At 40.8% G+C, this 16,155-nt stretch overlaps 1 protein-coding gene across 3 annotated transcripts in view; it reads right to left on the reverse strand.

Annotated features, from left to right (window-relative positions):
* The window catches only part of CCDC60 (coiled-coil domain containing 60), a 54,505-nt gene extending 41,059 nt beyond the window's left edge, over nucleotides 1-13,446 (reverse strand). For all 3 annotated transcript variants that reach the window (XM_071816239.1, XM_071816241.1, XM_065851822.2), the window contains exon 1: nucleotides 12,566-13,446. In XM_071816239.1, coding sequence (XP_071672340.1) covers nucleotides 12,566-13,015 — 450 coding nt within the window. In that variant the 5' untranslated portion in view covers nucleotides 13,016-13,446. The remainder of the gene's footprint in view (nucleotides 1-12,565) is intronic.
* Between the last annotated feature and the right edge of the window lie 2,709 nt (nucleotides 13,447-16,155).

Below are 16,155 nucleotides of genomic sequence, written 5' to 3' on the forward strand. Positions count from 1 at the left end.
GTGCCAGCTGCACACACAGACTGCGTTACATCTGTGGCCCATTCTCCTTAAGCGCTCTCTTTGTTTTGATTTCCTGTTTCATATTCCATTAGTTTTAAGGCTGTATGTCATACAGCCATTAAATCAGTTTTCAAGCAATAGCATCTTCCAACTGACCTCTGAGCAAAACAGCACAAAGCCTTACATTCACAGAATTTGCTGTTACAACCAGTAGGTACTGGCAAGCCTTACTTCAAAGCCTCTATCTTACATAGTGAACTTGCTCTGACTCACAATTATTGCCACACACCAATTCAGATCTCACATAGATAGTATAAGCTCATATTATTTTAGGAGAACAGCTGAAAGTAAAATACCCGAAGGAAAAAAATTACATACACAATATTTTACTGACAGCAGCTTTCTTAAGAGGGAAGGATTTCACAGAATCACAGAATGTCAGGGATTGGAAGGGACCTTGAAAGCTCATCCAGTCCGATCCCCCCGCTGGAGCAGGAACACCTAGATGAGGTTACACTGGAACATTTCTCATGAGCTAATGGAAATAGCAAAGTGACATTTTGGAAAAGATTTGGTGTGGTGTGTAGTGGTTTGGGCTTTTTTGTGTTGTTTGGTTTTAAATCTCTTTATCTGCTTTCACTGCAAGATGAAGTGAGCTCACTGTAAGCAAGAGTGATTTCTGACTGTCAGACAGCGAAGCTGAATGGATTCCATGCTGCTGAGCTCTTCTCTTTTTTCTAAAAAAAAGTCAGGAAAAAAATAAAGCTTCCATCTGATGATGCTGGATAGGGATCACTAGGATCTTGCCAAGGTTTAATTTTTGATTTTTCATGGATTAACATCACTGTTTATAGTTCAGGCTGTTGCACAGTGACACAAGCTCTAAACAGGGTGACAAGAAACAAACGCAAGCAAACAAATAATAATTCCAAGACATAGCAATGCCTCTGATATGAGTTTAAAAATGAGCTTATTTTACAGAAATCCACCTATGAGCTACACCAACAATGGCAGCATTTGTTGAGGCAGAGCTTGCAGGTGAAGTGCCCCAAAACCCTCCAGTGACAGTACAGCTGTCTGCACAGAGAATTCAGCTCCCTGAACTGTAATGAGCAATTTGTCTCACAGTTCTGATCCAGCGTCACTTTATCTGACACTGACTCCAAGAATTAATTTCTAACATTTCAGGGTAACCCAATAAAAAAAATTTTTTTGAATCAGCGTGTGGTAGATATCTGTAGATAACCTACCACCTGCTGCCAGTGTAAACAGAAAAGTGTGTTTCTGTTATAGTAAAGACTCACTTTCTTCAACACATAAACAGATAAACCTAGGACAGTATCAACAATGTAAAGCAGCATAAAGGACAGAATATTTTAACCATATGCTCTAAGCTAATACTGTGTTGGTCCTATATATTTGAGAAGCTTCCTTAGAGAAAAGGCTTCTTTGTACATCTGCCCTCTTTGGAAGACGGGCTCAGAACTAGCAAGAGATCTGTTTCCAGCTTTTAAAATGATGGAATTTGACTAGAATATATTTGACAAGATAACTGTTACAGGTTTTCAATTATTTTGTCAACATAATAAATGCACTGTATGAAATTCATAAATACTTCTAGTTCTGGCAGAACTAATCAACCCTAAATAGAACTGTAAATACCAGCTTTGAAAAACATTTAGGAATGGAATATAAACCCTGTTTAAACTCAGTCCTACTGTTATGTGGTCATTATGATGCAGATGAATAACAGTCCATCTATTTCAGTCTGTTCTGGGCCAAAATCTTTGTCAGTAGCAAGCTGCCAGCTTGTTGTGGCTTACAGTTGTCACACTTGACCACTGTGAACTGATGACAGTCACACTATTCTTCACCAGCCAACCTGCCAATATCATGACACCTGCAAGAAAGTACTAGTCCTAAAAGTTGCCAATGACCAGACTTCCAGACCTTTACTATTTCCTACTCCCTGTATCCAGGCATGTGTTTGGCAATAGGTTATGTGACAGAGAGAAATGCTGCTGCTGGGCTCTCATGTGTGATTTTTAGGGAAGAATAATTTTAGGGGGGCATGCTTTCCATGTAGGGTGCACAAGGTAACAGTACCTGCAACATCGTGTCACAACCTCTCCAACATAACCAACACAGCTAGCTGGCAGATCAAGATGACCAGTAGCACCTGGCAGTTGGGGTGAGACAGTACTACAAATACACAAGGTACCAGCCTAGTCATGAGGGAATTCAAGGCATGAACCATACGTGCGAGACTTATTCTAAAACTGTCAGACATGACAGGTTTGATTTTCTGCCAGTAACTCTCTAGTGAAAGAGGGAATGCTTGTCCTTTATTTTTAGGCCATAGTTGTGACATAGCTTCATTTATTCTTAAAATAAATAGCTCTCCAAACAGCATGGCAAACAATTAGCTATGGGGATTAATTTATTATCTAATAAAGCTCTAAGTATTCCTCTGTCTGAACTGGGAGCTAACAGATTCAAGGGGTACAAACAGACTTTGAGGGGAGAGGGAGAAATCAACCAGGGTTCAAAACCACAGGGTTTCTGAAGCACTGAGAGGGAAATGCTGACACACAGAGGGACCAAATGATGCCATCTTGGAATCCTGAACAGATCAGGATCCTCAGTATGGAAGACAAATGAGGCTATCTGGTCACCGGGAACCATTGGTTGTACCTGCAGGAGCAAAATGAGGCACAGAGGCCAAAACGATTGAAGTAAAGACATTTCCAACTAAAGTAGTGCAGTCCAAGGACTGCTCTAACAGATGAGGAATGACTTGATTCACCCTCCCAGAAGTGCCACAGGCATTAGCTCAAGGCCAAAGACACAGTAGAGTGCACTCATAGCAACTAGGATCTGCCAGGGGCTTCAGTGGATTCTGTAATTTACTGCAACCTAAAAAAAAAATTTTACAAATAACCCTAACTTTGCAGTCTCTTTATTTCAAACATATGGATTATTTTCCTGGAGCCCAATGAAACACAGCTTGAATTTGTCGTTTATGAGTAAGGAAACTTACTAAAAAGTCAGAGTTATTCTTAAAAAGGGAAGATTTGTAATGGCTGCAGTGTATGAAAGGCGATTACAAATTTAAATATATCACAACAGGTTTATGAAGCACCTTTTGACCCTTAAATAAAATTATACAGGTGGGTATGAAGCTAAATGCTTGCAGACCAAAATCTATCAGTGTTTCACTTGAACTGTGCCCTACTCCATGGTTACTCCACTGTGGTTGATAGACAGGCATATGCAAAAAAAAAAAAAAATCAGTGTTTCACACCAATAAGGACTGTGGAATCTGCGTTTTGTACCTGTTAGATTAGCAGAGAGGATGCATAAACCTTTTAGCAGCAAGTCACTGAAGAATTACATTAAAACCTCCCTCTTAATACACCAGAAAAACAGGTTCCAGGCTACAGTACTCCAAACAACGCCACAGCCTAGTTTTCACAAATAACAAAGCAATTCCTTTTTCAAAATGAACAGAATCCAAAGTAACTTTATACCTCCATTGCCCATATCCTGCTTTTGAGCTCTTAATGTAAAGAGTGACAGTAATATAGCTGCCTAATTAACTTTAGTATTGTCCCCTACAAAATACTCCCTATCTTAGTTCTCCTTCTGTGCAAATAGCGTGAAGTTAATTTAATGGGAAGGTCACATTACACTACAAGGAATGATGTGACATTCCATTATGTCCTCCTCTTCCTGCTTACAGTCCTCCCATCATTGCTGTTATGCATTCAACACTTTTTCTATACGCATGGCATGAATAAGGAGAAGCCATGGGAAATGCTGCCTTCCGCTACTCGTAATTTAAGATGCATCATTCTACAGTCTCAAGGAAAGCGAAACACCAATAATCTGATTTTGCACAAATGGGTTTTCCTCTGCAAGCCAAACTCAAGCTTTAATTATTACATTTTCCCCCCCTCACTGCTGAATGCCTTCATTCACTTCGCCTGCACAGGGAAACATTCCAATTTAAGAACAGGTTTCAAAGTTCTTGCATTCAGATCAACTGACCCTGAAACTTACTGTCTTTATGAGAAAAATTATTCCTCTCCTGTGCCATGCAGTGTTTGGGGAGAATTAGCAAGGTGTCCTGGCTAAACTTCAACTTGCTCAAACTGCTGTCTGCTCACTTAAGTTCATCTCTCCTTTTTGAACTGGACACATTATTCTTCATCACTTTCTACACTGAACTCTCAGGTATTATTGCTCTGCTCTGCTGAACCCAGTTAACCAGGTATGACTGATATGACCTCTACACTGAGCCTGCAAAGTGCTTTTAGCATCATTTGGAGTAAAATTAATCTATAAATAAATCATCCTTCCTAGAAATGGGCACAATGCAACCTATCTACAAATCTAGTCTTGCATTTCTACATCAGTTCTGATTTTTTTCCCTCATGTAAACATAAAATTCCTCACATTGTTCACATTCCCCTACCCCTAATTAAATACCTGCTACTTCCTACTAGCAATCAGATACTCAGAGAGGTTTCTAAGTTCCACATATGCAAAAAAGCTCGACTTTCCCACCTGAAACATTTTCTATATTTCTGGTACATATACATTCATTCCTGATATGACTCCACTGAACATGACATTACAGAAATCCTCCAGTGTCTGACAAGATCAGCATTAACATTCCTTTGTGCTATCAGTGATACAAAGGAACCAGCAACTCATCCATGAATTACAAAGAGTGTTAACCTTACAGTTCAGTGCAAGTTCTAAACTGATCATACCCATCAAAAGTAACAAACATTTATTTCTTCCATAGCACTTCTAGTCAAGTCTCAATTCCCCCTCGCCCCCCGTTCTGTCTCAAAAGTAACCATCTGATGAAGTGTTCCCAGTTATCAAAAGTCACTTTTAACTGCCACACTGCAGCCAGGGAAGCACCAGGTTCTTCAAATACAAGAAGTTGTATATTTCTTTCATTATGTAACCTACAAAGTATTTGTATGCACTATTTAAGAGAAGCAGACATTAAACCTATTAAAAATCTAGTGTTTTGAATATTCACTGTCAAGTGTAACCTTTGTAATGCATTTCTCTCCTGCCCCAGGCATAATATTGCAGATTGATTCCCAAATCTAGGTGAGCAATGCCATTCGCTATAATGACAACTCAAGCTGTAATCACAGAAGTGTAATGCACCATGACTGTACCAGCAGCCTGACATTTGGCAAGTTTACTAAAACCTTAATAACAATGCGTTATTACATTTTATTTGCTTCCCTTAATTCGTTACAGAACAGAAATTGAACTTTTGAAATTGATTAGACTGTTTTGAACTTAATAGCATGGAGATTGTGTGGACCTTACCAGTTAGCTGCTGTTCTTGAGATATGTCAAACTAATATAGTGACCATAAAGCCTTTACTTTTCTAGAACATAACATTTATATATAGCTAGGCTCAAGTCAGGAGTACCACCTAACATTTAATATTAATGTTAGAAAGTGAAAATACCACTCTTAACCAAATTAAAAAAAGCCAGTCTGACCCTACAGTTTTGTAAGCATATATGCTATCTCATTTACATCACTATTTGTTTCACATTCTAAAAGACAAGGCAAAAACACCTGCAGGAAAAAACAAAAGCTTAGGATCAGAAAATTCTTTACTGTAACACCAGGTTTCTATTTTTACATGCAATTATCTGAGATAATTCATTTTTCTAAGTCATTGTCCCTAAAGGTACAAGAGGTAACAACTGTCAGTCTCACAAGGCCAAGGAGAAAAACATTTAAAAAACCCTCAGTACATGGGTGCTTAAATGTTATGATTAACAATAATAAAACCAACTACTTCAGCACTAAAGGGCTGCTGATCTTCTAAAATAGCCAAGAATTTCTAACAGATACGTGACTACAGTGGCAGAGGAAATCGCAGTAAGAATAAGAAGTGAAATTCAGAAATCCTGCATCAAGAACAGCTTCACTATGCCTGCTAAATAACCTCAAATACTTGGCTGGCAATGTTGTTATCCTCTTGTTAGAATTACTGCAGCAGGATGTAATATTTCTCCATATTGTCCATGGACATGTACAAATAAGAATTTTAGTTCCTCAGAAATGGTGTGACTGACATTTTTAAACTTTTAGTAAAGGTTTATAAATTAAATCCAAGTTAAAATAAATATATTTATGGTTCAGGCTAGCAAAGGGGAATGAGCTTGATTAATAAAACCAACAGTAGCCAGTATACAGTCTAACAGCCTAATCTGACGTAACATTTGTGGAAGGGGGCAGAAAAATATCTGCTATTGCAATTTAGGCATACATCCAAATTTGATAAAATATGTCTAAAATTGAACTTCCCTTATTTCATTTGCTCTGTTCCAGTTCTGTCTATGACGACACTATTATCTATCCCTTCAGTTTCTGCTTATCTTTCATTCCACTCCTCCTTTTAGTACTGCTCTCACATAAGCAAACTGCTCCAGACCACTAGTTCAGTCATCTAAAGCCATACCCTTTCCTGTTATTCCATAGTCAAATTATCAGTCTGCTTATTCACCACTTTCTAATATGCCCTCAAACCTTACGCATTCAGGCTTACTAACATTTAATAACGTGCACATAAAAGCAGCAATATAGCAGTGCATTATCATTGTGTTGTAAATGTCTGGTGGGTCAATACCTCCCTGGACGGGTGACAAGAAAGTCATACATGAGAGAGAGAGATGCATGCCATTAGGCTGTTCATTTCCAAACATCCTCCAATGTTTGTCTTCTGCAACAAGAAATGCATCTGTTACTATTTTTAAAAAGAAAAACTAGTGTACTGTATTGTTATTCTCGCTAACCTAGCTAAAGGTTACAGAAGACAATTAAAAAAAAATACTTTAGCAACTCTATTTACTGGAAATCAGCATTATCCATAAAGCATGTACAACCTGAGTTTCACTTTTTTATTGCTAGCAGTGACCCAGGTGAAAGCTGAAAGTGTAATCAGCTTTCATCATGAAAAGTGAAGACATGCAGAAATTCTGTCCTGCCTGTGATTACCATGCTGAGAGCTTGCACACAGAACTTACGGATAGACATTATGAAGCTTGTAGGAAAAGTCATTGGTATAATACCCATAGTTAGTTCACCCCACGCACACTTGAGCAGAACAGCCCTGTATGTTCACTCCAGAAAAGAAGAATAACCCACATAACCAAACACCTCAGCTTGTATCTGCTTAACACCCAAAAAAACAACCAAAAAACAAAACCCCAAACAAAATAACCCAAAAAACCACACACTGCCACCAACTCTTTTACCTGTTAAAGACAATAAAAGGAACCTAGAGAAGGTTAGCCAAAGAAAAACTATCTGCAAAATCCACCTATGTTAATTAGCTACAAGAAATCTCCATGGAAACTTAAGTCAGGCATACCTGTACACGCATGTATGGCAGGCTTTCAAATGCAAGCATCACACACTGCTGACAAAGTCTTTCAGGCATTCCTGAATGTACATTCAGTCAGGTCTCTCAGAGGCAGAAAACAACAAACCCTCTCATTTCCTTAAAAAGCAGCAGAATATTTTTTACAATGCGACACTAAGAATACTGAAACTATAATCACATGCTTGCACTTGTTTTTATTTTTGTTTTACATGCTCTGGACTTTACATCACTAGTATGTTTTGGTCATAGCAAGGTGATAAACTCTAGTCAACTGAGAAAGAGCACTTCTCCAAATGCTGACTTTTCTTGCACCACCTTCTTTCTTTCTTTTCTGTCCTAGGCTTACAGCCAGCTGCACACTGTTGTGACTTCAGAAAGCAAGAAAAAAGGAAAAAAAAACCAAAAGTAATTTATTGACAATTAGAATTTCCCCATATTAAATTTCCTGAGTGCACCACAGTTATTTTGTTCCTGATCTGCAACAGATAACCAAGATTATGCAAGCCATGACACCACCTATATAGCTATTGCAATGGAAGGGTAAAGACAAACCTGGTTTTGGAGATGCTTTTAGTTTTCACACTGATTTTTCATATGGGGGGAAATGCACTGCATCCACAGCTTAAAAAAAAAAAAAAAAAAAAAGAATTGGGGCCTAATTTTATGTTTGTCATCTTCATTCCCAATTTTTCACCAGAAAGGCACAAGGACAAACATGAAAACTTTGGACCTCTGGAGAGGCTGAAAGCATGACTCTCACTGTTACAATCTCTTCTGTACTCTCCCTTGCTTGTTTCCCTCGTTCTGTCCAGAACACCAGCTCTTAGAAACATTGTAATTCCTGAGCTAACAGATTGTGGTATCTTGATAAGCCTGGCAAAGAAGTACAAGCAGAAACAAAAAGAACCCAACCTTAAACCAAATATTAATTAACCCTTGCAAATAAAGCATATCTCAAAATTCTTTCATGCTACCAAATATGCATTTTGTAACACTTCGAAATACTCAAATGTTTACCAACAAATACTTTGAGACCACCTCTAGCAAGATTTTAAGGATCCAATTTTACCAGACAACAACCTAACAAAATACCCCAAAAGATACTTTAATCTGAACATCTCTATCAATGGTTTGGCACTTCTGAGTAACAGCCATGCCAGTGATAATTCACTCGTATATTCTACCTCATACCTAATATGGAAAAAATACTCTAGAAAAGTATTTATAGTATAGTATTTTGTAGCTTTTCACTTTCAAAACCAGTTTAGTTAACAGAAAGGAATATTGTGCTACCCATTTCCTCGCTAACATTTTGTTGAAATTTCACGTTCTTCAAACAGGAGGTTTCAAGATATTTCTTAAGCGTCTTCTAAATCTATAATGAAGTTGTTTGTTTGTTTTTTAAATGACTCTGGTATAGCACTTAGATGCAGGTGAGAGATCAGGGCTGATCAATGACCATACTCAATTTAGAAAGCATTAGGAATGTCACCACACCAGGGTACTCTGGCCTGACCAGTTTCTTCATTTTGAAGATACTAAGAAAATGCACCACTAATGTTTCCTGCTCTTCCCAGAGTGATAAGGAATTATGACTGATCCTCACATCAGAGAGCTGGCAGGAAAAAGGTTCTTTGCATTACAAGTTCTGCCTTGAAATAACATGCTTTTAGTCTTCTGGAAAGCAAGGTTTTAAATTGGAAACCCTGGCAGATCTTTAACTGGAGCAATAACAAATAACATCAGTGTAATTTCTCTTGAAAGAAATTGCTCCGTTTTCTTCTCTAGTTCTCAGTCTAACACCTTTCACTGCAGATGCTGTTATCAATCTTATCTAGTGACCTATTTACCTAAAGCACAGAATTACAGAACAGAATTTTATGACAAGTACAGAGCAGGCTTTGACACTAATAATATTCAAGATTTTGTGGACTTGGATTGTTTTTAGGGCTTGGTCAGAAAGGCCACTTCTCTTTCATTTAAAAAGTCAACAAGCCACCTCAGAGGTTTTGCAAATTAATTTCTCATAGCAATTAAGGGAAAGAAGATATATAAACATGATAAAAGGTGACTAACATTACCATGCACCGTTCCATTAAGGAATAAGAAAGAGACCTTTAACACATTGCTCTGAACACTTAGGAAATTAAAAATACCGTCTGGATAGCTACATTCTTTGACTTTCAATGAATCAGTCCTGTCTGCAATTCGTACCTGACCTTTGAGAGAGGGAAGGAAAAAAAAAACCAAACCAAATGAAGTAATTTCCAATTATTTGTAATGGAAGCTGGAAGGGCTCTATCTCACAGTTTGGGTGTGGAGTGATATTAATGCAACACAGAACCAGGCAGCCACTCAGTTACTCTCGGATAATACTGTACAGGATGGGTAAAAGAAGCCTCCTTGTTGTGGCTTTTAGAGCTTTTTTTGTGGGGTTTAGATGTCTGGTTGCCTTTTTAAACACAAATGCTACACTTCTGAGCTTCCCCCATCCCTCTCTGCTATTGTTGATAGTTTAGAAGGTGTTTATTTTGTTCCACTGGGATGCAATTCTTCCACTGCATTGACTCAGCTTTACTACCACATTTTTTGTGTGACTACAGAACAGAGTTTCCAATGCAACCCTTAGAAAAGTCAAGTATCAGCTCTACATTTTCAGATATAAAATTTACTTAAAGATACAAAAAGTATCCATGAACAAACAGCTTTTCTGAACAAATTTGTTGCTATCAAGTATATAAAAAAGCATCCTAAATGTGCAATTATTACATATAATATCCTATGCCCCTATCATTTTGTATAACCATTCTGCGTATTTACTCAAATGGTTTTAGCTCTTAAAATCTGTTTTGTAATAATATCAGTTTAGAACGTAGCATTAGCCAGCAGATATTAGCATACTCAATTCCTGTTGAATTCACAGGGCTTTTATCATCATCTTGTTGTTTATAAATTTTACTGTCAGTCATCATTGCAAATCATCAGCTGTGCTTGTGGCTGAAGAAAATGCTAACTCAAAAGGCAGAGATCTGTACAAAAGCATTAACCAGAGACCATGATTTTTACTACCAGCAATGTTATGTTCCCAGACACCTATAATTAGATACAGCTGGTACCTACAATCTTCTCAGTTATTAAAAATATTACAGGGACTGCTAGGTGTGGGCGCGAATGGGGCTACATATTACACAAAAATATAGGTAACGAAGTTACCAGTTAACAGTAAAATTAGGCAGTAGGAATACATTTCTGTTTTAGTATCTCTGAAAAATGCATATATAGATTTCTGCAGAGCACACTGGCAGCTTAAATAGTGAGAGTTAGTGTGTGAGCAGCATGAAAACCATGGGCATTCCTCAGTTTCCGAGGATGAAAGGAAGCAGAGGACAGGTCAGATTCATTGTCAGGATTCAAACAATTTGTGTGTTTGTTTTTAGTTTTTCGACTTAGTAACCATTATATTTTAGGAAAAGGAAAAAAAAAATAAAGGTTAGTCTAAGATTTTCAAGGCTATGTAATACTTTTAGCTATGCTCCCCACAAAAAGGAATGGTAGGTGTGACTACATCCCCTCTGATAGCTTCATGAATCTAAGGCATAAGCCACAACCACACATTTAGCAACGTACATTTAGTTTGTTTTCTGTATAAATTACATACTTTTAATTTGGTCAGGATAAGTAGCCAAATTCCAGTTGAGTTTCAGAGCACCCTTACAGATCAAAGCTTGCAAGCATTTTACAACACCAAAACAGCAACAACAAATTAACATTTTCAGGATTATCAGAATTTTAGAGTATATCTGAAGCTGAAAAACAACAAAAACAAAAAACAACTTCAAAGAAACTTCCAATCTGCAGAAGGAAAATTGTTTTAGAAGTTAAGGGTTAAAACAAGAACACTTAGTCAACATCCAGAAGTGTTGCCACTTACAGAAACAAGCCTCTGAATGAAGACAGACAGCAAGATGCTGCTTTAGGTAGTATGTAAAAATAAAGTGAATGTCACTCATTGTATATTTAGAGCTTAAAACTTCAAGCTCTGAATGCAACACACACAATCGGAGCAGAAAATTAAGTAGTGGGTGGACAGAATCTTTTCTGCCTACCCTGAATAACAACCATGCTGCTCCTGCTGCAGCTGTCAGAGATTATCCCTTGGGCACTCCATTAGAAAGCACAAAGCAAAGCGTAGGCTCAAAGTCACAGAGACTGATGTTACAGATAGGCCAGAGAGACTTCACTGTTTCCACAAGGAAAATCACTCTCCACACAGGAAACACAGAGAGCTTCAGATCTCCTCCATGAACCAACAGCATTAAAGAAAACAAAGCAAATGACAGAACACTGTAAACTCATCACAAGCATCAGCAACTCAGTTATTGTTCCTTTGGTTTATTCAAGCTTGGAAAGCAACTTGAGACAGTACAAGACCCACAAAGCTGGTGGGTTTACAGCACTAAGGACACCCGGAGATAACAACCACACAACCAACCAAACTATCACAGCCACTCTTGGCTAATCCCCTTATACCTTCCTGAAAATTCAAATTCAGATGCAAGTAAAGTACAAATAATAATTCATTACCTTCAAAGTCATCAATATCTACATAAGTTGTACTACAAAGACTTTATGTTTTTATACCATTCTTATGCTCAACTTTTGAGCTTTTTACCCACCTTCAACTGCCACTATTTATCATTCCTGCTTTTTGACCCATCTTTTACCCTCATGCCCTCAGTATGATTCCCCTTCTTCCATTGTCAAGGCTTGTTACCTTTCCCTGAGTATTTTCTCCTAAGTACACTATCCCATGTTTTTCCTTTCATTCATTAGCCTGCTATTGTTCCTCCTTCATATTAAATGCTCTCATTAAGAACTTCAAAGGTCAGATTCAAAAGCCAGCTCAAAAATCACATCAAAGTAGTCCCACTTTATTTACAAATGCTCTGTAAATACATAATAAAATATTGGATCAGATTCCAATTACCCACATGCAGGCATGCAATACAGTTTTAAACTCTTCTTTAAGTAAAAATAACAGCTGCTTTCCCCAGAAACACAGGCTTGCAGCTTACTTAGAAGCTGCCCTACTTTTCTTTTTAAAGCAAAACTAGGAAAGCCAGGCCTACCTGTGGCAGCTGCCCCAAGGAGTAGAGGGTGAGTTTTTTCGGGTCTGTGTAGACAATCTCTCCAATCTCCTGATAAGGCTTCCCAAAGGGGGTGAAGAGTCCCTGAGTGAACTGCTTTTGCCTCCTCTGGTGGTTTTCCCAGAACACTTGTTCTCTTGAAGGTTTACTGCTCCTGTAAACCGTTCTGCTCCTGGCCAAGACCTTCCCTTCCTTCTGAGCCAAGCCAGGCAAAGCCTGGATACGCACAAAATCTCGAGGATTCAGCACGTTAGTGGCCACCTGCACCTTGGCTTTGTTGTTCCTGTGTGGATCTGACACCGCAGGTGCCTTGAATTTGTTGTTCTTAGGTGGGTCTGGTGCCACAGGTGCCTTCAATATGCTGCTCCTCCCTGCGTTTGCTCCCACAGGTGCCTCACCTGGGCAGTTTTTAGCTGCATCTGGTACTGGCATTGTTCCAGAATGGGAACCTTAGTGGTTTTAATCCCTAAATTATTAAAGACTCTAGTTTTGCAGTCAGGAAAACACATACTTGCTGCCCAAACCCTGAAGCAAGTACATTTTCTAAAGGGTAGACCTACAGAAGCGTCTTGTGCTGACTAACACCACCTGAGGTCTCATTCCCCTCAAATAGAGATAAATCCTGAGGGACCGAGACCCCTAACCACTCACCACTCTCCTCAGGAACACCCGGAGCACCTTTCTCTGAAGGGTTTTGTTACAAATAAAACATCTTTTAAACCTCTTTTTAACAATCGCACAACCTACACTGCCCACAGACCTCACACCAAGAGTCTCCCATCTCCCAAACTCTGGGGAGGTGCTAAACCCACCCCCAGCTCCTTCCCCAGGGCGAGGGGAGGCAGGACCAGCCCCGCTCCTCAGCCGCCTCACACGACCGTTAACGGTCGCCTCACGCGGTTGCCCAGGAAACTTCGCGGCGCCGCGCGCATGCGCGGGCGCACTGGGGAGCGTGCAACGGGTGTGCGCGTGGGGCTGTGCGCGTGGGGCTGTGCACAGCGGGCTGAGCAGCGGCCGTTGCACGGGGCAGTGTACACTGAGCGTTGCACAGGAGTGTGCGCAGGGGCCTGAGCAACGACCCTTGCACGTGGTAAAAGTGTTTTAATTAATTGTTATAAGTTTTGTAATCGTGTTATAATTGCCGATATGGCCGATTTTACAGTATCACACGGGGATGTGTATGGGGTGCTGAGCACTGAGCCTTGCAGTGCGACAGGGGCCTGAGCTAGGGACCTTGTACAAGGCTGCGTACAGGGTGCTGAGCACCGAGCCTTGCACAGAGCTGTGCACAAAGGTGTGAGCTGGGACCCTTGCACAGAGCTGTGTACAGAGTGCTGAGCACCGAGCCTTGCACAGGGCTGTGCAACAGGGACCTGAGCTAGGGACTTCGCACAAGGCTGCACACAGGATCCTGAGCACCGAGCCTTGCACAGGGCTGTGCACGAGGGGCTGAGCAGTGAGGACTTTGGGCTGCTGAGGAGCCTTGCACCACGGGCTGTGCACAAGGTGTCCTGTGCCCCACACAGCTGCTTGCTCACCCTTAGGGATGAGGCTGTGCTGTGTGGCCGTGCCACAGGAGCATTGCTTCAGCCCTGAAGGGCCAGAGGGGTGACAGTTGCAAGGGGTTCCCCTTGCAAAACGGACACTGGGGGTCACCAGGAAGCAGCAACTAGTTTAGGATTTCTCCAAGCATGAGGTTGCCTGTGGAGCTGGATCTTTTTTCACCTTTCTTTCAGTTGAGGGACAAGCTAAGGTGTCTCCCCTGACCTTAGGGGCACCAGAGCTTGTGGCCAAGGGCAGACAGGGCTGTAAATAAACATTTTGCCTTTAGATAAACAAAATTTTATCAGTTCCCAAAATTGTTAGAAGACTCAGTGGTTATGCACTGGGAAGTGGGAGACATGAATGTTGTCACAGTAAAGGTCATATTCATCAGTACTTCAATTAATTAAATCAAATCCTTGGCTTCTCTGCGGGGCAGCAACATGGGACACGTGGCAGAGCTCCCAGCTCCCCCGCACCCAGTCCAGGAGCTGCAGGCAGATGCTGTTCGGCCCTTGAGAAAACCCATCAAATCTCACTCCTCCTACGATCATTTTCAGTAAAAGCCTCTCAAACTTCAGTCAGACCTTGTCAAACAAGCAGTAACTGGTGGCAAATGAGAAGTCGAGATGAATTGAACACTCTGTCTATTCAGCCCTAAAATACACAGACGATCAGCAGCAATAGCACATTATTTGAGGTATATGATTTCCAGCAGATTGGGTTTTTAGCCTGTCAAGATCACTCCAACGATTTGAATCCTGTGAGCTCTCCAAAGGGATGGGATGTCTAGAAACACCTCCTCCCTCCTTCCCATCTTTCCTCTCAACCCTGAAAAAAACCCCACCCTTGCTATTATTTCCCTGCATTTTAATCTGCGATGCTTTAATAATACAGTGATGCTTTTGCTTTGAAAATGGTGCTTGATTTGTTTTGCCGATTGGTTTGCATTTGAAGAAGCCTCAGCCCAACCTTTGGCTGCAACAGGTTGAGACCTGCGAGAGGTTTCGGGTCCCAGAGCAGGAGGACCCCAGCTGAGACACGTCAGCCCCAGCACCTCTGCTTCTTTAACTTGAGTCCATCCAGATGCTGCAAGTGCTGCTGATGGCCGGGTTGGGCACACAAGAGCCATCCTGCACCCACACCCTGCAGCCTTTAGTGCACCAGTGCTTTGGAGTTGTGCCCAAAGCGCACTCTGCTTCCCTGGCAGGTCCATTTTTTAAGGGCATTAAAGTAACAAAAGCCCTATTTGTCTTCATCAAGATGCTCAGGGGCCCGGAGGGGACACATGCAGGACAGTGTCCTGCTGGTGCTGACGACACCCCCTCTCTCCAGGTGCCCCATCCTGCCAGTGTGGGCACCCCACGAGCAGCTTGGGGCAAGGCTCTTGCAGAGATCTTTTCACCCTGGCTGGTTTCTACAAGGCCATCACACCTTTCTCTAGGCTGTTTGCCATTTGTTTCCTCCACAGTTTGTTATTGGGAGCCCACCCTGCAAACTCCTTCCTGGCAAGAAGTTCCCTCTGGAGCCGTGGTGAATAACCAGCCACCGGCCCAGAGACATTCAAGCTGCACGTGCCTGGTCCTCACTGCCATTTCCATTTCCTCCAAGACAGAGGAGGATGAATCATTCAGAAAAAAAAAAAAAAAAACAAAAAGATGGATCTACGGGTTTGAATTTTGGGGGACACACAAAAGCATTTTCCTCCCAGAGCCCACGGAGGCTTCTGGTTAAAGCTCTTGTTGCCCAGCAGAGCCGAGTGGGTTCTCCCAGCTTGTCCCTTCCTCAGCTCCATTTCTCCTCCACCTTGTTCGTTGTCTAGTCCCCTTTTTGAAGAAATACTCCAGGAATGACAGGTATGCATTTGTTTCTTTTTTCCTTCTGTGTCATTTCTCCATCCAGCTTACATTTTTGGTGGCAATTTAACAGCTTTTACAAATTACATTCCTATCTTCTCAGTTATTGTTACAGAGGAGAAAGTCTCATCTTTCACTGTGATCCTTCAGGTTTCTGCTGTCACTGTATTTAAG

This window comes from Patagioenas fasciata, chromosome 17 (genome assembly GCF_037038585.1).
Source record: "Patagioenas fasciata isolate bPatFas1 chromosome 17, bPatFas1.hap1, whole genome shotgun sequence".
Taxonomy (NCBI): Eukaryota; Metazoa; Chordata; class Aves; order Columbiformes; family Columbidae; genus Patagioenas; species Patagioenas fasciata.